At 39.8% G+C, this 23,330-nt stretch overlaps 1 protein-coding gene across 6 annotated transcripts in view; it reads left to right on the top strand.

Moving 5' to 3' along the window:
* Positions 1-23,330, top strand: part of baiap2b (BAR/IMD domain containing adaptor protein 2b) — a 94,873-nt gene that overhangs the window by 62,287 nt on the left and 9,256 nt on the right. For 5 of the 6 annotated variants that reach the window (XM_036572039.1, XM_036572036.1, XM_036572037.1 and 2 more), the window contains 7 exons: positions 6,909-7,061; positions 13,908-14,108; positions 15,469-15,670; positions 16,974-17,175; positions 18,535-18,603; positions 18,924-19,083; positions 22,203-22,240. In XM_036572039.1, the coding sequence (XP_036427932.1) occupies positions 6,909-7,061; positions 13,908-14,108; positions 15,469-15,670; positions 16,974-17,175; positions 18,535-18,603; positions 18,924-19,083; positions 22,203-22,240 (1,025 nt within the window). The remainder of the gene's footprint in view (positions 1-6,908; positions 7,062-13,907; positions 14,109-15,468; positions 15,671-16,973; positions 17,176-18,534; positions 18,604-18,923; positions 19,084-22,202; positions 22,241-23,330) is intronic. The other variant, XM_036572038.1, reaches the window with a different exon arrangement.

Raw genomic sequence — 23,330 nt, 5'->3', positions numbered from 1 at the left:
TGTCTACAGTAATGGATCTGAAGAGGAGGTCACGTGACGAGGCTTACGGCAGGAACATGTACTCCTGCTGGAGAGTCAGAGGAGGATGTGCTGCAGTGATGATAGAGGGTCTACGACAGTACGATGCAGCCCACTCTGAGTGGGTGTCTCTGTGTGCGCTTGCGTGTGGGCAGATTTCTCTTGTGTAAAGATGAAAATGAGTGAATGACGTTAGTGTATGACCTCAGAGTTTCTATCTCTCTCTCTGTTCTCTCCCTCTCTTTTTCTCTAACTACTTCTCTCTCTGTGTATCCCTCTCTCTCTCTCTCTCTCTTTCTGTGGATCTCTGTCTTTAGTCTCTCTCTCTCTTTCTCTATCTCTCCATCTCTCTCTAGCTCTCTTTTTCTTTATCTCTCTATCTGTTGCTCTCTTTTTTCTCTCTCATCTCTCTCTTTCTCTCTCTCTCTTTCTCTGTTTCTCACTATCTTTCTCTGTCTCACTCTCTGTCTCTTCAGCTCTTTTTGTCTCTCTGTTTGTCTCTGTCTCTCTTTCTTTCTCAATCTATCTATCTCTCCATCTCCTTCTTTCTCTCTCTTTCTCTCTTCTCTGTAGGTTCCTCTCTTTCTCTCTCCGTCTCACTCTCTGTCTCTTCAGCCCTTTTCATCTCTGTCTCTGTCTCTCTTTAGTCTATCTCTCCATCTCTCTCTAGCTCTCTTTTTCTTTATCTCTCTATCTGTTGCTCTCTTTTTTCTCTCTCATCTCTCTCTTTCTCTCTCTCTTTCTCTGTTTCTCACTATCTTTCTCTGTCTCACTCTCTGTCTCTTCAGCTCTTTTTGTCTCTCTGTTTGTCTCTGTCTCTCTTTCTTTCTCAATCTATCTATCTCTCCATCTCCTTCTTTCTCTCTCTTTCTCTCTTCTCTGTAGGTTCCTCTCTTTCTCTCTCCGTCTCACTCTCTGTCTCTTCAGCTCTTTTCATCTCTGTCTCTGTCTCTCTTTAATCTATCTCTCCATCTCGTTGTCTCTCTCTTTCTCTTTCTCTCTTTTCTCTGTTTTCCCCTCTCCCCCCATATTCTTCCCCTCTCTCGTGCTATTTCTCTCTGCGTCTCTCTTTCTCTTTCCTTTTTTATCTATATATGTGTCTGTGTCTAGTCTCTCCTGGTTTCTCTATCTATCTATCTTAACTGGTAGAGAGAGTGTTCAGTGTGATGCTCGATCTACCATTTAGGAATTATCTTTCTGCAAAGATGTTTTTGGGAAAGCCAGCCCAGGTTGTGTTTAGATCAGGCCCAGACACACATTCAGAGGTGGACACACACACGTGTGATCAGATCAGACGTTCAGATCAGATGTAGAGGTCAGATATTCAGAGAGAGTCAAAGTTCAAAGTCCATGTTGACCTCAATAACTGCTCTTCACTGACCCACAACATACAAAATTGAGTACAACATAGTCTTAGTCCCACCCCCTCTGCCTAGAACACTAGTTTTTTCTGTCCCATGGTTTTCTTCTCAGTAGTTTTGTTGTAGGAGTTGTACCAGATGCGCATTAATCAAAGAGACGTTTTTGGGGAACTGAATGTATCACTTGCAATATTTCAGATCCACTCATGTGTTTAATCATAGCAGCGCAGAAGGCGCTATTTAGGGCATCTTTTTGGGCTCTGATTCTCAGGATTAGCTGTTTCCCCTGGCATGCTGGTGTTTTGTACAGAACAGTGACATCCTTAATACCGCCCCTTAATACAATCTTGGCAGCGTGCTCAGGTTAAATCACTCTTGTTTATGTTAAAGTACATTTCTAGTATATTGCTGTTGTTGGAACAAAACCTTGTATCTTTATTTTTGTCGATTTTCAGTTTTTGACATAATTTGAAAATGTCTGTTGCCCTTTACATTGTATGTAAATTTCATAATGAATGGACCAATAGAAAAGACCCAAAATGACTTGGAAAATCATCTGGTTCCATTGACTTACATTAAAAGTAAAGTAGGTTTTTTCCTTCTCCTGTAAAGTTACCATTTTGGAGACACAAGGTTTTGATCCAATAGCAGCTATATGCAGGATTCAAATTCATCATGCCTGTCAGAGGCACCCCAGTTTAACTTGGTTCATTAAGGTGTAAATGGCAGTGATGCTTTGTCAGCACTTGTAACATGAAGTTTTATAAATCTGGGGTCAGAGCTTGTTTTTGCAGAGTTTGCAGAGTTGCAGGTCTAGCCTTACTTGCACTTTGACGTCCATCTGCACTCCTGTGAGAAAAGAACAAATTTAGCTGCTGGCAGGTCAGGTTCAACTCTTTTTCTGTAGTGCTTTTTAAGAGCAGCTTAAAAAGTGACCTGATTCTGGATCTGTGATCGCAGGCGAGTAGAAAAGCTCCTGGTTCAGCTGTTCGTTTGCGCCGAGTTCACTGCCTATCAGCTCTGAGTTGCGACCCCGTCTCCAGATCAGAGGTGTAGGGTGAGATGTGCTCTGTACTTCAGGTGCGTGCTTCTTTTTCATGCTGAATAAAATAGCTTTTGCTAACTGTGCACTTACAGATACCAAACGGATACCCAAATCGGCATGTTCAGAAATTCTTTAATCACACTGAATTGCAATTATGTTTACAGCTAGTTTGAGATCAATAATGCAGAGCAAGTCCGCTAAAAGAAGAGGCTGGCTGCTCAAACTGAGTGCAGAAGTTCAGTTGGTTTTAATAGCAGCATGTTGTAGCAGCTGTTGTGACTACAAGGACAAACCAAGTTCTCTGTATTAGACCTGTTCACTGCAAGCAATACTTTGGCAAACAACTCTAATTTACCCAGTTGTACCCAAATGTATTCGACAGGCTAAGACATATCTGGAGTCTGAAGTTTCCATCTTTAATATTGCGCTGGAGCTACAACTACTGTAGCTAACAAGTGATAGAAACTTATGCATACTTTTTTTTGTTAAAAAAAAGTGCCATTACTGAGTCAGGAGAAAAAAAATCATGCTAAAATATGGTGTCCATGTGCTTCTGGAAGTCACCCTGTAAAGTCTGTAATAATTATTTAAAAGTGAGAGGCATCGGGTCGAATTTGGAGGGAGTTTTTTGCACCCCGTCCCACATCTTTAAATTCTTTACATCATCTATACATCAACGTTGCAAGCCCAAAAAAAAGGGTCTAGCTTGATGTTTAGATCTCAAATGTAAAATCAACATTATACTGATGAAGATATCATGACAACACAAGTTAATTCATGTACTTCCTCAGAAGACACATCCTTCACCAATTTTTGACTGATTTCCCTTTGAATTCTCTTTCAATACACTTGTATTCATTAAATTCATCTGTTTAGGAAATGGGTGCGAAGCACAACTGACATTACAAAATGTTTTCTCACATGTTGCATGTAATTACAATTTCCACCAGTGAGGTCTCCAAATCCCCAAAACATACATAGTGTAACTTTAAGTAATCTTAAATAGATTCAAGATTCAGGATTCAAGAGTTTTATTTTCACATGCGCAGTGAAACAGGAGGTTACACTGTACAGAGAAATTCTTACTTAGAATTACTTATGTGATTTATAACACAGTATGCTACACTGTTATCGACGAAAATGGACATAAAGCATGAATTATGCTTATATTCATGTCCATTTTCCTGCATTGGCATTGTAGCTCTGGTACAAAACTAAAGAGGCAACTTCTGACACCAAACATATCTCAGCTGATTGACTACTTTTGCGAAAAGGGGAAATTGAGTTAATTACATTTTTCACAGAGCTATCATTTTAGCTACTATAAGGCCTGCTCTGCTACCTGGAAGAAACCTGACACTGGCACTCATTTTTAACCACAGCTCAGAGCAACCCCCTTTCAATCAATTAGCTGAGGAAAGGTACAGCCAGCATGGCACTTCCCATCCTCTCTCCCCTCCTCAGCTCCTCTTCTCCTTTATTTTTGGATGTCTTGTCCTAGTTTTGCTTCCCTATTCTTCTACTTTCCACTGCTCTGTGCTAGTTAGCCTCTCGATCTCATCTCGAGTGGGTTTCCTGCAGTAATGGAGCTAAAGGTATGGTTACACAACAATGCGCAGGTACTTGCTGTGTGTAGGCGTGAAGAGGAGGAACCGCTGGAGTCATGAATGGTTGAGTGTGAGAGCTTATGTGTGTTGGTCTCTCTCTGGCTTAAAGTGTCCCATAAGTGCTTGAGTCACTGAGTTTGATTGACAGCTCCCTGGAGGTGTCTGATTGTCAGGCTGGCTAGTCTGGCTTCGCCTGGCTAAACTCTTGCATGCAATGACAAAACAAATGGCTAGCAGGCCCACATTAATATTCCTCAGTATACCTTGAAATTACCCTGGAGTGGGTTATTACTTTCCTTTGTTTGAGTCAAGTATGTCTCAGTTACACTCTTAAAAATAAAGGCTTCTATGGAGTGATAGAAGCCACTTTTGAGTTCGTGTAGAGCCACTCAATGGATGGTTCTTTAAAGAACTACTTCTGGAAATGAGATGAGTGTGAATAACCACCAGAGAAGATTTTTCAGCAGTCGAGTGTTTTTCATGTCCAAGGCAAGAACTATTTAGGAAACTTTATTTTAAGAGTGTCATATATAGGATTAGTGGCTTATACTCATTATTCATATACTTGTTCACACCACTTTGACTCTGTTGGTCAGCGATTTGAGATTTTTTGACCTCTTCTGCATGGGTGGTGTGTACTGAAATTGAATTTAACCCACTTTACAGCACTGTAATGGAAGCATATACATAGCAACGTAGGCAGAAACTTCAGTGACTGGTTGTAAATCACATTTATATGCGATAACTGTGTGATAACTGTGACATTCATCAGCAAATCTTAACAGAGATGAATTCTCTGTTAAGATTACTCTTTCTTAGTCAGAAGTAACATTGACAGGAGTTTTTAGTCTGTTTTTTTTACTCTAAATCATATCCACATATCTGAGATCGATTGCATTTTCTTGGAAGACCTGAATGGTGGTATCCAGTGGTGGTGATAAATGGAAGTAATCGGAATAATTGAATCATCATGTGAATAAACTCAGCATTATAAGTCAGTATACTTAATCGGCCTGGTAAAAATGCCCATATATCTGACTAAACCACTGGTAATTACATATGTCATTACATTTATTATTAGGTCAGTTATGCAAAGATTTGCATTTACATTAGATTACATTGTGTTTTTAAAGATTCAAGACAGTAATATTTTATTGCTTGAAAGTTTAGAATCTCTGCATGTTTCAATGAGCTATGAGTGAAAACTAAATGATATTTAATTGCACTACAATTTTATTATCACCTATGATGACTGTGACTTGATGACTTGATCCAATCTAGGTGTCACTGGCTTCCAGACCAGTGTGCCTATGTTTGATAAAGCAAAAGATTACACTCCTGATTAGGTGTTGTTTTAGATAAATAAACTGTTTTTTGAACATATGAGACATTTTGGAATGGTGCAGTATTTCAATTTCCATGCTTAAATATGTAAAAGACTGAACGCCCTGGTCAGATAGCATGTTTTGTTGATTTTGTAGGTAAAAATGGATTAACATCATCTACAGGCAACAAACCTGCAATTTTTTTTTTGTGCACAATTTCTATTTGTTTGCTAAGTTTAACAGCGGATAAGCATTAATTGTACATTAAATGTGCAGAAGTGTGTTCTCTAAAGGATTTGTACTTACTTTCTCATTTTCAGTTAACAAAATGTAATGGTGACACTTAAGTTTGAGTGGTCCTTTTTAGATGAAACAAACACTCAACGGACTCTCAGTAACATGTCAAAAACATATGAGGGTTAGCATTAGTTTTTGAGTTGGGGTTGAGGTTAGGGTTAGGATTAAGGGCCAGGGTTAGGGTTAGGTTTTGGGTAAGGTTGGGTAAGGTTAGGTTTTGCGTAATGGAAGTAACATATTAACAATATATCTACTTAATGTAAGTAATGTATCAACAGAACATTTACATAATATTTACTTCAGTGTATTCAGATGCTTCACTGCTGCTACTTCACAGATATGTTGTTGATGTGTTACTGATAATCTGTTAAGAGTTTATTAATCATCTACAAAGGACCCCTTCAAATAAAGTGTTACCAATGCAATTTGAACAGTGGTGCCTAAACCTTTGCATGTAACTGTATTTGTGTGCTAAAATGTGTAAGGGCAGATTTTATATACAGCTCATACTGGATGTGTGTTGTATTTGTATTCGATAAACTCCAGCAGTTGATTTCACTTGAGCACGTACCACCTCTTGGCACTCAGCCTTGCAGCCTGTAGAGTTATGATATTGACCTCAGTCGCCTCAGCTATGTTCATTAACACTCGGCAGGCAGAAATCACAGCACAGAAGAGTTACTCAGTGTGCTGTATGTAGGAATCTTGCCTTGCTTGCGTATCTGTAAAGGTGTGTTTGTTGATGTGGTCGTGTGATGCCAAGTTCTGTGGAGGTGCGTGTCCTTGTTAGAGGGCATACAGGCTAATGGGAATGGCAGGTAGCTTGGCACTATGTCAGAGAAAGACAATTTTAGCAACATTTGTAAGCTATGTGACTTTATCTCCATATAGAGTCAGGAAAAGTGCTCTTATTCAGTGTATGCTGTTGCCTTGCTTCTTGAACGTTTTCTTGTCAACATACAATTGACCTTTCGGTTGTAGTGTCCAGCGCTCATAACAGAGTGCAAATTAACCTCAGTTTCTTGGGTCATCTGAGACAGCCAGTCAAGCCTGCTAAATGCATCCATCACCAGCTTTGCAGTCCATTGTCCATTTACCTTCAGAATGCTGTTTTGTGTGCACAGCCAGGTGGCATCAGTGCTGTTAAAACTGTGCAGTTTCTCTCAGCCTGCCCACCTTTGCTCATAGCTGAGAGAAACCAGGGGGCTTCTTGGCTGTTTTGAGTCCGCCTCACGCCACCTTCCCTGTCCCTCAGTACGTGGAGGCCATCAGCAGCAGGCAGAGTGAGCTGGACAGCCACATCGCAGAGGGCTACAAAAATGCCCTGTCCGAAGAGAGGAGGAGGTACTGCTTCCTGGTGGACCGACAGTGCGCCGTGGCCAAGAGCAGCAGCGCCTACCACACCAAGGTGAGAAAGCCCCACCCCCAGCACCCACCTACATCACATCCTGCTCATGCTGAATGGCTCAGAGAGAGGGGGTTTGGGTGCAGAACCAGCATCTATCAGATTGCTTGGAGATCTATATCTATAGTAATTTATGAGTTAACATTGGTTAATATCTATTCGAAATAGATTTCAGTGCACTCACTGTCCACTTTATTAGAAACATCTACCTTCTACTTCTGCTCACTGTCCGTTTGATTAACTCCACCAGCCTTTTAGGTGTACATTCAGAGACTGCAACCATCTGTTGTCATGCACCATTTGTTAGCTGCCCATTCTTCATTGGTCAATCTCAGGCCGCAGAGCCACCGTTGACTAGATATTATTTGGGTAGTGGACGATTCTCAGCACCATGACGACACTGACAAGATTGTCATTGTGCTGCTAGGCTGTGAGTGGTCCACCCCCCAAAAATATTCAGCCAAAATCAGCTCTGTGGTCAAAAACTGACCATTGATGAAGGGCCAGATGAAGGCTAATACAAATTGTGTATTAACAGGTGAGCTACACTCACAAACTGTACACCAGCAAGGTGGACCTAGGTGACTGGGGCTACATAGAGTTTCTAATAATCTGGCCAAAAAGTGTGTTTGGGGTTTCTAATAATGTGAAAATGTTTCTTCACTGAAAACACATTACCAGATTTTAACATCCACTCTTTACCATTAGTACAATTTTATTTTGTTCTACAATCCATTGTCACTTTATGATAAACTACCCAAACATATTCAGTTATTAAACAAAACAGCTACATCCACTGATAAGCTGTTTCTGCCTAAAATCCCCTCTCATTACAGCTGATAAAGCGGCTGCTGCTGATTATGCTGTCGTGCGAACATGTCTGCTTAAGAACGCTCCGCATATCTTAGAGCATGTGGACGAGGCGTTATCCAGTCTGTGAAATGAAATGAGCATTTAATAAAGGTTTAATAAAACGTAGCTGCTGCTTTACAGTTCTGCTCTTCAGTACGCCTTCAGAGTGAGATTTAATTCCAGGCTGGTGATTTTTTCCCCTGCGAACCAAATGAGCAGACATGGGTCAATGCAATATGCCGTGAAGCACAAGTATTGCATTATACTGACAGTGGTTGAATACAGTAGGCTGTAAAGTAAAGTGGAGCACGGTGGTGCGGGGGAACTCCAGTCATGTCCGGGTGAATGAGTTTCCCCTCCTCTGCTGTGCGTGGGCCACGACGCCGCAGCTCTGACAGATAGTGCGGTGGGAGGAAAGACGCACGGAGGAGGAAGAGAGGAGAGGGAGGAGATAGAGAGAGAGAGAGAGAGAGAGAGAGAGAGAGAGAGAGAGAGAGAGAGAGAGAGAGAGAGAGGAGGAGAGGAAGGGGGGGCTGAGGCAGAGGGTGGCCCACTTCTACAAGAACACTGTGTCCAGACACTGAGCGTCGTGTATGAGTGTGTGTGTGTGTCTGTGTTTGTTTTCATACATTTTCAGGGAATTTTTTACGAAACCTGCATGTTCACTTCTTAAAACGGGCATAGATGTAATAGACATGGTATTCGTTATTATCACATAGTCTATATAATATATGTTACAGATGGGACATACTGTTATTACATAGGTATTTAACATATATAATAGCTATAGGACATATTATTTCGTAGGTACTAACGTACATAATACATATGGTACATAAATATATGTAATAGGTATAGGCATGTTATTATTACTAGCACATATATTACAACTTATTATTACAAAGGTACATTTATATAAAGCTTTTAGAACATTCATTATATATTGTTATTATATAGGTTCTAACATATAAGTAACACGTATGTTAGAACCTATATGTTTTAATAAATGTTCTATATTACATATATATGGGGCATAAATGCTGACATGTAATATAATATGTATGAGACATGCTATTATTATATAAGTATCAGCATGTGTAATACATATGGGACTATTTATTATTACATAGGCACATACATTTATACAATACATGTAGGGCATGTTGCTAATACATATATGTACTTACGTATAAAATACATTTGGCACATATTATTACATAGTTACGAACATATGTAATACATTTAGGACATCTTACATAATACAATTTGGACTTATTCTTACATATATACCACAAAATTCATATAGGACGTGTATAAATGCCCTGATATTGTATAATTACAAGTGTATGTGTGTTTGTGTGTGTGTGTGTGAGTGTGTGTATGTGTGGTGGGATGATACACATGGGTGTGTAGGAAGGCAGATTCTCTAGGAAACACCATGCTGTAGAGACAGTGAGGTCTGCAGACACAGAGCAATTTAACATGTTCAACTGAGAAAATGAGACTGAATATAATGGCTTTGGGGGGGCACAAGAGCTGAAGATTGCTTTGTCCCCTGAGATGGAGAGGAAGGAAGAAAGAGAAACAGAGAAAAAATGAAAACAGAGAAAGTGGGAGAGACTGGAAATGTAATGTGTTTTGGCTCAAATGTAGGTTAAAGCTACTTTCTTCACCTGCTCGCCCACCTGGTCACTCTTTCCCTACCTCTCCCTCTCCCTTTCTCTCTCTCTGTCACACACGCACTCACACACGTACACATGCACGCACACATGCGCTCCCACCATTGGCCCAGTTGTATAAGCGGCCCATAATAAAGAAGCGGTGCTCCAGTTAGGGAGAGGCTGAGGAACAAAGTGAATTGTGCTGAGCAGACCATCTGCCTGAGGAGACACCGTCATCTCTGAAGCCCCACACCTTCGCCCACGGCCAACACGCAAAGACTGCTGGGTACTTACTCACTGAACCACCACCAAGGCCAAACCAGCAGATAATGGGAACAGCACAAAAGGGCCCTCGCACACAGATACCACAGAGAAGTGTGTGCAAAATTAATAACAATACAGATAAACTGAGAAAAAAGCCTTTCCAACTGGCATGGAGTGCACCTTCTGGTTATAGTACAGTAAATGTCATTGCTAATTCACTGGCAGACACAATCACTAGCCAATATGTACTTGTCTACAGCTACACTGCAAGTCAAGTTTGGTGACAATTCTTTAAAAAAATTCCATAACGTATCAACTGATTATTTTCAATGTCTGCAAAGGCTTTGATTAACATAACACAGCTATTTGCTAACACTTGAGTATATTTTGCTTCAACACTCGGCTTCGTGTTCATCAAAGTGCCTTTCTTGGTATGACAAGTAGGTTTTGCTTAAACAATGATTTGACAGCACATATTGAAACTCTACTGATGAGTGCGGACATCACAACAACGGGATAAAATGTGTGGGCTTTGGCTTTATTCCCAAGGTAGAGCTTCTGTCAGTTGTTCAGTTTTACAAAGAAAAACGGCTGTATCTCCACAGCTTTCTATTCTTATTATACTAAAACATCGTCCCTAATGGGAACTGACAGTAACACTTTATGGATAGTCCACTTTTGATGCTTTGTAGTTTCTTAAATTTCTTTCAAGTTACATTCAACTAAATATTTACTAAATTGACCATCATTTTCTTTAACTCTAAACCTGGCTCTAATCCTAACCTTAACCTCAACCCAAAACCTAAACCCATCCATGACCCTGGTCCAAATCCTAACCTTAACCTCACCACTGTTTAGAACAAAGTTTCAACAGATAGTTTGTTAACAATTTGAACATCTGTAGATAATCTATAGGGGACTATAGTGGACTATCCAAATAAAGTGAGGCCGAACTGACAAAGAAAATATGTTTATTTATTAAATTTACTGTAAGAGCTGCTCCCAAGCCTTTTTATGGGCAATGTAGGACAGTATCTGTCTTCAGCATGCTAATGATTTCATAACTGTTATGAGTTCTGGTGTAGATGGTTGCACTGTAAAAAAATGAATCAGTGTTTTATCTTTAAAAAATGGGAATAACCTGGTTGCCTTCAAATTTTGAGTTTGTTGAATTTCAAATAATTAGTCAACAGAATGTAAAACACTGTTTATTGTCCTGTTAACTTAATGTTAGAAGTTTAATGAAAGATAAATCATTCAATCGCTTTTGCAGTGTTCTGTACTAACATTCTAGCCCAGATATCCCCTCTGTTAGAACATGATAGTTCTACCTCCTCTGTGTGTGTTCTCACACTAAAGGCACACGGCCGGTCCAGTCCGGCTGGTCATGCAGCTCTCTGCAGCTCTCTGCAGGTGCTTCTCGTTCAGCTGCCCAACTGATAATTGCCTCAGCAGGGAGAGCCACAGAACCTGACTCAAAGTGTATCTCTCTCTCGTTCTCTTGCTCTCATTTGTCTTTCTTTCTGGTTGTCTCCTTTTCTTTTTCCTGCTGGTGAACTTTCTACCCTCTACCCTCTTCTTTCTACACCCCCCCCGGTTCTGTGCCCTTATTTTTCCTTCCGGCGAACTTCTCTCCTTTTCTCTTCTTTCTTTTCCTTTCCTTTCCTTTTCTTTCCTTTCCTACTCCCTCCTTCCATCCTCTCTATCTCTCTCTCTTTCTCTCTCTCTCTTGCTCTCCTTTGTCTTTCTCTCTAGTTGTCTCTCTTTCTTTTTCCTTCCGGTGAGCTTCTCCCCTCTTCCTTCCATCCACATCCCTCCTCCCCCCACCATGTCACTCGCTATCTTTCTCCTCTTTCTGGTTGTGTGCCTTTATTTCTCCTTCTGGTGAGCTTCTCCCCTCTTCCTTCCTTCCTTCCTTCCTTCCTCCCTTCCTCTTCCTTCCCTTCTTCTTTTCTTCTTCCATCATCCCTCTCTCTCTCTCTCTCTCTGTCTCTCTTGCCCTTTCTTTCTGGTTGTCTGTCTTTCTTTTTCCTTCTGGTGATCTTGCCCCTTCATTCTTCCTTACTTTTCTCTTTCTTTTCTCCTTTCTTCCTTCCTTCCTTCCTTCTTTCCTCCTTTCTTCCACCCCTTTTTCTATTCTTTTCCAACAGTAATGAACAAATGTGATTAAATGCAGAGTAGACAAATACTAAACTGTATTAAGTATAATATACTTTATAGCTCTATTCATGGCATAAATAAATAAATTAATACGAATGGAATAGGCAGAGGCGAAAGAAGACGTTCTAGACTCAGAGAATGAATAAACTCTGGCATTATCCAGTACTTCCAAAGACTTAACAGTAGCATAACTGAAGTACCCAAAATGTTAGCAGTGTTAGCCATGTGATCACATAGGCGTTACTGATTCAGTGCTAAATTATACCTGTCCATGCGCACAGAGACAGCATTAATTAAATGTCCTGGCTGTATAAACAAACCCTAAAAATAAAGCGTTCTGTGCTTTGTGCAGCGTGGGCAGCTTTTCAGGTGTTCCTGAGCCGCCTGGCTGTTTCCTCAGTGGCCAGCTGGGCTGAGAAAAGGCCGGGGTAATGATGCGATGCGTGGCCCAGTGTGGACAGACAGAGGGCCAGCAAGAGTACTGAGCCAGCTCACAGTGTGTTAGATTGATGCCTTAGTGCTTTAGGAGGGCAGAGTAAAGAGCGAAGTCTCAGTGCTTTTGAGCCTGAGAGCAGTGAAGAGGGATCACTCTATCACTCTCCCTCCATCAAAGAATCTGTCTGTGTGGAGTTCAGTGCACTTACACTGAGCTCTGTGTGTGTGTGTGTGTGTGTCTGAGACTAAACTCTTAGAAAGTTGCCAGACTAAAGCTCTGTTTGGTACCACTTTACAATAACACTATAAAAAGTTTTGGTTTAAAATGTGTTTATTAATGTTCATTTATTAGGTCCAAAACAACTTACAAGTCATTAATAAGAAGTTATAACACAAAAATAAAAATGGCAACAGTGACCTGTAGCTTGACAAAAGCCCACATTCAACTATACTTTTAGAATTCAGATCTTGCTGGTTACATATCAACTCTGTCAAAAGAAAATATTTATCTCCAAAATAATAAGTTTGCAATAGAAAAAAAGTCTTAACTTTTAATGTCAATTAAAATAAAGAGATTCTTTCCAAGTGATTTTAGAGCATTCATATTCATATTCATCAGCTATAACAGGTCACTGTTGCCGTTATAACTATTAATATTTTTAATGTGATTATGACCTATTTAATAACTATTAGTAAACTCATTTTAAACCATTCATAAAAGTTTTATAGAGGGTCTGTAAAGTGGTCCCCTCTATTTTCTAAAAAATCATCTGTTTAGTACCTTTTTAAAGTGATGTTTCACCAAGAAATCACATTTACGCAATTCCCCTGTTACCCCAAATGTAATCAAACAAGAAAACAACTAATGAAAAATGGTGACCACCAGTTTATGCACCTGGCAAACCCCATGACTAAATCATCATACATTTTCCTCAAACTGTGCTGAATTGTTAAATAATGGCTAGTTGGGTTCAGAAGGATTAATGGCTGCTACTACTAAGTTTTAACCCCTTTAAAGCCCAGAGTTTTGTTACACACTTCTATAACCTAAGAATAGATCCACAAGTCTGCATTGATGTCCCTGTAGTTTCTGAATAATGAGCCTTTGTATGTAATAAACCTGAGATTTTAAGGGGTTACACTGTTCAATACACTTAGCATAGCTAAGTATTAGTGACTTATTTTTATAGATGATGCAAACTGGTGGTCCTAACCTTACATTACTTATCAGCTACACTAGCTTCATAGCTCCAGTGAAAAACTGAAGAAGCAAACCTAAAATACCAAACATGTCTTAACTTGGGTTAAGTCCTTTTATGAATATGTACAATTAACTGCACCAAAACCTTTCTTGTAGTCTGATGTATCCTGTAAGTTACTATCACTGTTAAAATGTTTTTTTTTTAATTGTTCAGGTGTCTGGAAGTTGTTGTCCATGTCTCTGATTATTGCCCATCGCATTTGTTCGTGTGCTCAGGGTAAAGACCTGTTGACCCAGAAGATTCCACTATGGCAGCAGGCATGTGCTGACCCCCACAAGCTCCCTGACCGGACAGTCCTCCTCACCCAGCAGATGGGCAGTGGGCCTGGTGGACCACACCATATCTCGGAGCCTATTCCTGGAGCCAAACCCCTATCAGTGCCCCCTGAACTGGCTGCTCTCATGGGCAGCCAGCAGGTAAGTGAAGGAAGTGGGTTGAGTTGACTTATCCATGTCCTGACCAGAAATGTGTTCTTTTGGAAAAAGGTTGTCCACGTTAATTACTTCAGTGTTTTCAAATGACTGGGTTAAATCTGGCATAGCTACCAAACATGAAGGCTAATTAAGTTCTGCATAAGGTGTCTGATGAGTTGAGAAAGTGTTGCACAACTGCAGGCCTAAGCAAAAGAGCTGGGATAGAAGGGCATCTCTCTCTTCTGGTATTCATATCAGTTCATGAATTATCGCATGATAATTACCTCGTTGCTGTGAAGAGAATTATAGAACACGTCTAGCCGTTCGCATCCTGTCATCCTTTAGCTTGTTTTTTTTTATTTATTTTTTTTCTCTTGCTGTTGCAATATCCCCGGAGGCAAGGATGCCTCCAGGAGCCATGTGGGAAGAGTGACAGTCAGTTTAATTAAAGTGCCAACGTGATTTTTTTTTTTGTATTGTAAATAAAACTTCACTGGAGACTTTACAGGATTTCATTCTACAGGGGGGAGCGCAAGCAGTCTTACAATGTAGCATTTATTAGATGGAAGGATAAAAGTTTTTCTTATATCCTAGAATTTAATTTTTATTTTTACTTTAATGTACAAAGAACAGTCATTATCAACTCTCTTTATCCCTTATAAAATAAAAACAGGCTTTTGGTACTGACTGATATATGCATATGATCTCTGTCCTGGTTGGCTGCCCAGTATTGTGCTTCATTTAAAAAGCAGTCCAGGTGGAAACACTCCTTACAACCTGAATGGGTGGAGCTAATCAGTTGTAGGCTGAATAGGTGGATAAATGTGTTTTTATATTGAACATCACAGATACAATTCAAAGCAGCTTAGTATCTATATCGCTATCCTGTAAGGTTATTATTTTTATGTCCAAAATAATAACCTTACAGGAGAAGGAAAACACTTTATATAATTGACTTTTAATGTAAGTCAATGGAACCAGACCTTTTTCCATTTTGGGCTGTTTCTTTTGGTCCATTCATCATGTAATTTACACACAATGTAAAAGGCAACAGGCACTTTCAAATTATGTTAAAACTGAAAAACGGCAAAAATGGAGATACAGTCTTTTGTTCTGACAGTAGTGATATGTGAACTGTATGAACTGGTTTGTGAATGGTGCATTTTGAAACTTAATGTTTATATACTACATCAGACTGGTTTATTAAAAAAAAAAGTAATTAGTTTGAATCCTTTAAAGATTAGATTTTGTTGAGGTGTTGATGTCAGCAGAGCCAAACTCGAACGCTCATGAACTTATAAATAGTGATGCTAAAAGAGGCCACCATGATGATTCTGCAATTTTTTGCTGGGTCTTCCCCCAGAGGATGATGGGAGCAGAGAGCGGTCCTATAGTGAACGGCACAGCTGGGATTCATGGAGTGGAGGACTATCAGCACTGGATGGAGAGCAAAGCTGCACAGGCCAAAACTGTCTCGCCACAGGTTCACCGCCACGGCAGCGACATCTACTCCAACACTCTGCCTGTCCGCAAAGTTGCACCCATTAAGAGCAAGAGCACTCTGGGTAAGTATGCAGCCAATCCCTCCAGCCCACTGGAACTGACATACATTTAATGACATTCAACATTCTGTTTTTTGGGGGGCAAATTAAGATCCTTGTTACAGGCAGAACAGTACATTTTTGAAAATGAAGGGTCCAAAAGGGTTCTTTGGAGTGATGCCATAGAACAGATGCGCCCAGTCCTGGTTCTGGAAATGTACCACAATGCAGAGTAAAACTCTGCAAACTCAGAATAACCTGTATAAAACAAGAACAAACACAATACCTAGATAAAAAGTATGATAATGGCTACATAAATTGCAGATTCATCGCCACTGGGGTGCCAATGCGCCAAATCCATTGTGCGTTGTATGCAGAGCTAGTCAATGAGTCAATTATCAATGGGCAATTTGCGAATTCCTCCATTTGGAGACAAACCATTTCTTGAAAACAGCAAAACATAGACTAAGCACGTGTGTCACGCAATCACTCACCCACCTGAGCGCCCCCTCCTGCAGCTCCATTAAAGCTGTTGTGAACTGCGGTTCAGTCCACATTTTGATTGAGAAGCCCTTCCCTAAAGAGCCTTCTAATAAATGAAAATCAGGCATTGTAAACGAGATATTTAAGGACCTTCACATCATGTAAAGGTTATTTACTAATTAAAGTTTTTTGTTTCCTCAACCGTGCCTCTAAGCGAAGAAACATTTAGGATGAGTGTATCATTTAAATACATTTGGCAAAATGTTAACCTGATTGATGATTCACCTTCACATCAGCAGTTTATTTGAACATTCATGTTAAGGTAAATGTGTTATTTGAGGACAGACGGTGCATCCAGATAAAAAGCCAATAGCTCTGACTACAGCATGTCCAGCTTCTCTCTTTATTTCTCTTTCTCTTCTCTCCTTCATAAGGCAGCGACTGTTTCTCCTGCACCCAGACAATAAGAGTGCAAACACGTTTAATGAAAACAGGCCAGAACTAGAGGGAATAGAAGGGACAGGCTTTAAAAAGCCAGGAAAATGGGTGAAGGACAAAGCTAGAGTCTGAAGGATGTTTAGGGTGGTTTAAGCAAACGAAACGAAAAATGTACATGATTAAAGCAGAAAAGGAGGCATATAAGGCCTCTTTTAAGGCTAAAGACATGTCAGATTGGTTCAGTGACATTCACTTTATCATGACTTTTGACTTTATCTGTTTTTTGATCAGTGATGTGGTCATTGATATCCACTCAGGCTTTGCAGTATCATCAGAAATAACATACTTGCTTTTGCACAGTCATGCAGCTGACTGTTATCTGACCTCCAACCCTTTGGCCTCTCAGCAGAGACCCAGACACTGCCCAGGTCGAGCTCAATGGCAGCGGGACTGGAGAGGAACGGGCGGACCCGTGTCCAGGCCATCTTCTCACACGCGGCTGGAGATAACAACACCCTGCTCAGCTTCACTGAGGGGGACATCATCACACTGCTGGTGCCCGAGGCACGGGACGGCTGGCACTATGGAGAGAACGAGAAGAACAGGATGTGAGTGAAGTATCTCAGAATTAAATCTTAATTAAAAGCATAATTTAGTAAAAATCTAATTTACAGAATGTTCCCCTTTACCCCAACTGTAGTCAAGCAGCCACAAGGCTAATGCAGCTAACAAGTAATGGAAGCTCATTCTTCACCAATTAACATGGTGCAAACTGTATGCTTAAATTACAACACATTTGCCTCAAATAACATTAAGTAGCAATCCTAAATAGACTTGCTTACATGATTTCTGACTCTATGATATATTGTTATATATGTCATATACAAAAGCTTGGGTACCCCTAGTCAAATGACAAAGTGGTTCTTATTTTTTTGCTTATTGGTGAGATATAAGCTTCTATTACTGCATTAGCTTCATAGCTTCAGTGCATTTAGATGCTCTTCCTGCTGAGCCTTTCAGAGCAATATAGTCATTAGATGTGTGAAGTTCACATCAGAACAAATTTCTTTCAGTCTTCTTTGAACCTTTAGTAGTTTTTAGGCATGTTAAGCTCATATGTTTTGCAGATGCACACCAATATGCTGCACATAGTTATTTTTGGGTGTAGCCCCGTATTGAGGCTTGCCAGAGAAGATCTCGACACCTGCCCTTACATGTCACGTCACAATTGTTCATATTGCGTGACAGTTAAATGGTCTTGACAAAGTCAGCGGTTCTTGGGCAGGTTAAAAGACAAAACACCAACCATAAGCAGAGGTCTGGTGAAACATGATATTATTGGTTATAAAGGAAAACAAGAATTTTGCTTTTAAATGATACACTCTCAGAAAAAAAGGGATGAAACTGTCACTGGGGTGGTTCCCTCAAGGGTACATCTCAGTACCTTTAGTCAGGGAACATAACTGTACCATAATCCACTGAAATTATATTTTCTAAGTTGTATTGACTCCACACACCCCGTCTCGTCTCCAGGCTTTTTATTTTATTGTTCTATTTTAAAATGTTAGGTTATGAAAAGATACAAATGTGTACTTTTCACCTGGAAAGACTTATTCAGATACACAATCAGCCCTTAAAGCCACTGTTGTACCTTTGGGGGAACATTTACATTGTTTATACCTTGATAAACAAAAAATGTACCTGCACAGAACCTTTATTTCTAACAGTGTATGATACATCATGGTTGATTGACCAAGGACATGAACAAGATAAAAAAGGTCAATTGTAATTTCTGGTTTACTTTAAGACTTTCAGTTGTTCTTGCAACTGGGGTTCTATACTATAAATAAAGTATTCAATGGGGGAAAAATGAAAATAATACAGTTTTTACAGTAAATCAGTTTTTGCAAAGAAAGAGAAAGTATATGTTGCTCACTCAGACTGTGTTTGGTGTGTATGTGCGGCAGGCGAGGATGGTTCCCCTTCTCTTACACCAGAGTGATCCCTGAAACAGACACTAGCAGATTGCATGTCAGGTAAGACCTAATGAGTCTAATGTGTACCACTTTATGAGTTCAGTCCTGACTCCTCATCGACACTATGTCTTGTTTTACCGCCCATACAGCAGATGTACAAAGCAATTGTCCTTAGCAGGAGCACTATAAATTCCATTGCACTGAACAAATTATAAAGCTATAAAGTTAAATTGTATCGCACAGATCTTTGCTGAAGGGCTTTTAACTCTGCGTGAGTTCATTACTTAGAAAAGTTGATGCAAATGACAGGGGGGGTTTACTGTGTGCTCTTAATGCACAGCTGTGTGTCATAATGGCTCTGTGTGTGTGTGTGTGTGTAGTTTGCAGCATGGCAGAAGCAGCAGCACAGGGAATCTTCTGGAGAGAGAACCGGTCACTATTCCGTCTGCTGATTATGGCTCCTCCTCTCGGCTAATGGCACAGACCGCCTCACTGAGCAGACAGAGACCATACAGTGTGGCAGTGCCAGGATTTTCACAGGTACACACACACATGCAGCATGCACACGTTCACACACACATACAGGAGCAGCTATGATGAGGCTGAAATTGGCTTCTTGTTCAATTTTGCTGTTCCACCTTAAGGAGCAGTAAGAGCAGCAGTAAGAAATTCGAAAAAAGATGCTGGCGAATTAGAACCTAACTTCAGACTTGTGAAACTATGGACGGTTTGAAAGGTCAAAATTGCATTAAAGGCATTAAAAAAGTCCAAATACCTAAGTTGGCTCAATCAGTGCTTCATTAAGTTAAATCAGGTATGCTGTTTTCAAAGTTAACACCTTAAATTAATAACATTACTATTTTTTTTTTAACACTGTTAATGCTTTTTCCTAGTTTGACCCTTTAAACATCCTTGATTCCACCCTGGAACCCAGTTGCTTGTGCAGCTCTGTGACTGCGGCCTCTTATTCAAATACAGCCTTTATTTGGCAAGTTCTGTTGATGGCAGTTGTCTCCAGCTACTGTAATGCAGTGAATTTGTTTATCACCAAAGTACATTGAGTCTAAGGTGTCATTTACATGCAAAACACAGCACTGATACCAGCAAAATTAGTCATTTGGAAGATTACATAGAATGCCACCTTCAGCATGCTAACAATAGCAAAGTGGAAAGATCCAGTTCCCCTCGAAAAAGGCGTAAGATACAATGAACAATGATATAGTAGGTTTTTCCCCAGTTTTTCTGCAAAGTCAGGGTATTTGTCCTTGTAATGTATGAAAACAAACACATACATGTATTGCCTACAGGATTTAGTGAGATACAGCTGCTGTACTGCTGCATGCTCAACAGCTCAGCGGTGACCAGCTCCATCAGAACAGAGTGCACCTCAGCTGACAGCATAGAGGACGTTTCGGAACATTACCCTAAGCAAACGTGCATGACAAATAGGCTGGACTGAGCTGACACGGACCACACTCACCCCTGTGAAAATAGAATATATGATGTCGTTATATTATATAGAAACAGAAGATATTATAATACATTTTCAATAGGTTTTATATAGCCAGAGTCCTGCACAGCAGAATGCACCCCTTTAAGAAGCCATTCGGATACACATTTACTACTAATGCAGACAAGAAAGAGGTACATCAATGATTAAGAGAATCCAGATGTATTCTCCTAAGAGTGTGTATGTGTGCGTGTGCACCAACGACTCTTCATCAAAAGCAGCGGGTGTGTTATATAACATCTACCCCCCCGGCACCCCCACGCTTTCATTTGCCTTTAGTGTATATTCTGTTCATCTTAAATGGATAGAGGAGTGGTGTTTAAATGACACTCAGCCAGTCCCCTTCCTCTACACTGTCAGCCCGCTCGCTGTACAGAGTGTACTCAATGACCTCCCTCTCTCTTTATGTGGAGCAGAGGCACAGGTACCGCAGTGCACAGAGCTCAGCCCTGCTCGCATAGCGCTCCTGCCACCTGCTGGCAATCTAGAGCCTCATGCACTTTAACTTCATATATTAGTGTTTCTTAATCCTGCTCCTGGTGACTCACAGCATCTGATCCAGCTCATTAACTGATTATTAGCCCTTCACGAGCTGGATCAGGTGGGCTGGGAAATAGCTGAAACTGTTTAGCGCTGTGGGATGCCAGGAACAAGATTAGAAGAACTTTCTCCATAAGGCAGTGTTCCAAGGCACTGTTATTCAAGGTCTTTATTCACCCATAAAAGTGGAATTAATAATTTCCTGGTCTTTGCAGCAGTGCATCAAATTGAATTCATTTTTCTATCCTGTTTGTTGGATTATCATTGCAGAAAAGTATTTTCAGTGTCAAAGTACTGTAAAAAAGATGCGTTTAAATAAACCACACATGCACTGTATTTTTATTTACAGAAATATAATGCACATTCATAAAAACAAATAATCATATTTATTTCACAGACATTTGCATTTATTTTAACGGTTGTTACTGGCATTATTATGGTAAAACACTGTATGTCATAATAACTTGTTAGGGGGCAGTCATGAACTGGAGGTTGGGGATCAGCCTTGTGACCGGAAGGTCGCCGGTTCGATACCCTGAGCCGACAGTATGTGACTGAAGTGCCCTTGAGCAAGGCACCGAACCCCGCAACTGCTCCCCGGGTGCCATAGATAGGGCTGCCCACCGCTCTGGGCAAGTGTGCTCACTGCCCTGTTGTGTGTGTGCATTCACTAGTGTATATGTGGTGTTTCACTACACGGATGAGTCAAAATGAGGTGGTGAAATTTCCCCGTTTGGAGACTAATAAGGGTCACTTAAGAACTAGTGAAACTGTTGAATTATTGTAAAAGGCAACATTTCTAATCAATTAAATTATTGAAATTTTACAGATTTGTACCATCACTAAGAAAACATACTTTTACTGTTAATGTTAATTATCGGAGTTTGGAGTTTTTTTTACACTGTATTTCACTGAACTACTATTTATTTTAACCCTTAGAAGTTACTTTCGTTTTGCGATGCTACTTGACAATGCTTTACTCGACATAACCATGCAATGATTATGCAACATTGATATAACTGTGCTATAAACATGTCATATGCTGTCATGACAGATTTTGTTCAGTAAAATAACCGTGTCATGTAACCATTACTAGAAATTGTCATAACAGATGTCAAAATGTTTGCTGTATGTGATCAGTTTAAGTTGGAGGCTAATTTTCACAATTCTTACTCTAGTTAACCGTCATGACATCAAATATTATTAGATCTGTCATGACAGTTACTGGTAATGGAAATATGAAAGCTAATGCTATTATATTAGTAGACATGATCTATTATGAAAACTCATGACAGTACAACACATGTTTAGTGCATGGTTATGTCAGTGTCAAGTAACAGGTTCCAATTAAAGTGTTAAGGTGATGAAGTGTAAAGTGATACTTTCTGTATCAACAGGTTTTTCTTGTTTCAATGAACAATATGAGAAACAATTCATTAAATTACACCATGCTGTTGTTATTGCTGGTCCTAATTGTGATTCCTAAGGGTTAAATTTCATATTATGTAGTTTCATAGCAGTAGCTCAAGCATTTGAGGCGTACCCTGAGTGGACTGTAAAGGAGGGACAATAAGCAGATTACTCACATGCTCTTTTTCTGTTCCTACAGCAAGGGCTCGAGGACTACGAGGCCCGCTTCCAAACAAGGTAAGAATTTTAGATGTCATACATAAAGTTCATAGGATTTTACTGTTTGTGAGAAAAAAGTCTGGCATAGCACAGGGAAAGGTTTATATTTTGTTGAAGTCTTTTCTGTTTTCTTTTTTTTTTTTAATTATTATTTTATTATTTGTTTTATCAAACTGAAATGTTACATAAGCTACCCCAAACCACTGTGAATGTGGCAAGCGAAAGGTTCTCTTTGCTTGACCTGCAGCTCGACCAGTCGTCCGTAATAGAAGGTTGCGGATCTCTTGCCTAAAACGTGATAAGGTGGGCGGGTGACCAATAAGTGCACCCAAACCCATTAGAACAGATGGAGGGAAATCCTCCTATTGTTTAAATGGGTTTGAACATGCTTATAGATATAGATATACGCCATTGTCAGTGATTTTCCAAAAACACTCCCTTTCCCATAGATGATTTCTGGTGTCACACACCTTTTATAGAAGATTGTATTTAATTAAGAGATTATCTTTTGGAAATCAAACCAAAAGAAAAGCCCATGATCAAAGGCATTGGCTGTACCAAACTATCATTCAGAAATATCTTCATCTATGGGGTGAAATTCCTTGATCTTTGTGGCAACATACCAAATTACAGAAGTGTAATGGATTATATATTTTGTCGATTTACCATTTGTTTTAAGTCCCCATTCCATTTTGTGTTTGTTTTTGACTCTTGCTTTTGCTTATTCCATCTGTGTATTTGTAAATTAGTCTTTAAGTACCTTTTAGTTTACACTTCAGTTGCTCTTGAGTTCTGTAGAGAGATAGGAATTAAGCAAAAGCCAGGAAAATAGTCTAAAACAACTGTAACCTCTCACTCCCTGCCAGGTATCCCAATGAGCTATAAAAGTTCTTTGTATAATATGAATTAATTTAGATTGATTCATTTGGATTCATTTGAACTAATTCTTTTGGACTGATTCATTTGTGCTGATTTATTTGGACTGATTCATTTAAATTCATTTATATTGATTATTTGGATTCATTTGGACTGATTCATGTGGATTCATTTGAATTGATTTGTCTTAATACTGTACAGTATTAATATGAGTAAACAATTATCATACAGT

This window comes from Colossoma macropomum, unplaced genomic scaffold (genome assembly GCF_904425465.1).
Source record: "Colossoma macropomum unplaced genomic scaffold, Colossoma_macropomum, whole genome shotgun sequence".
NCBI lineage: Eukaryota > Metazoa > Chordata > Actinopteri > Characiformes > Serrasalmidae > Colossoma > Colossoma macropomum.
Note: the sequence above shows the minus strand (reverse complement) of the source record. Positions and strands in the feature narration are given on the sequence as shown.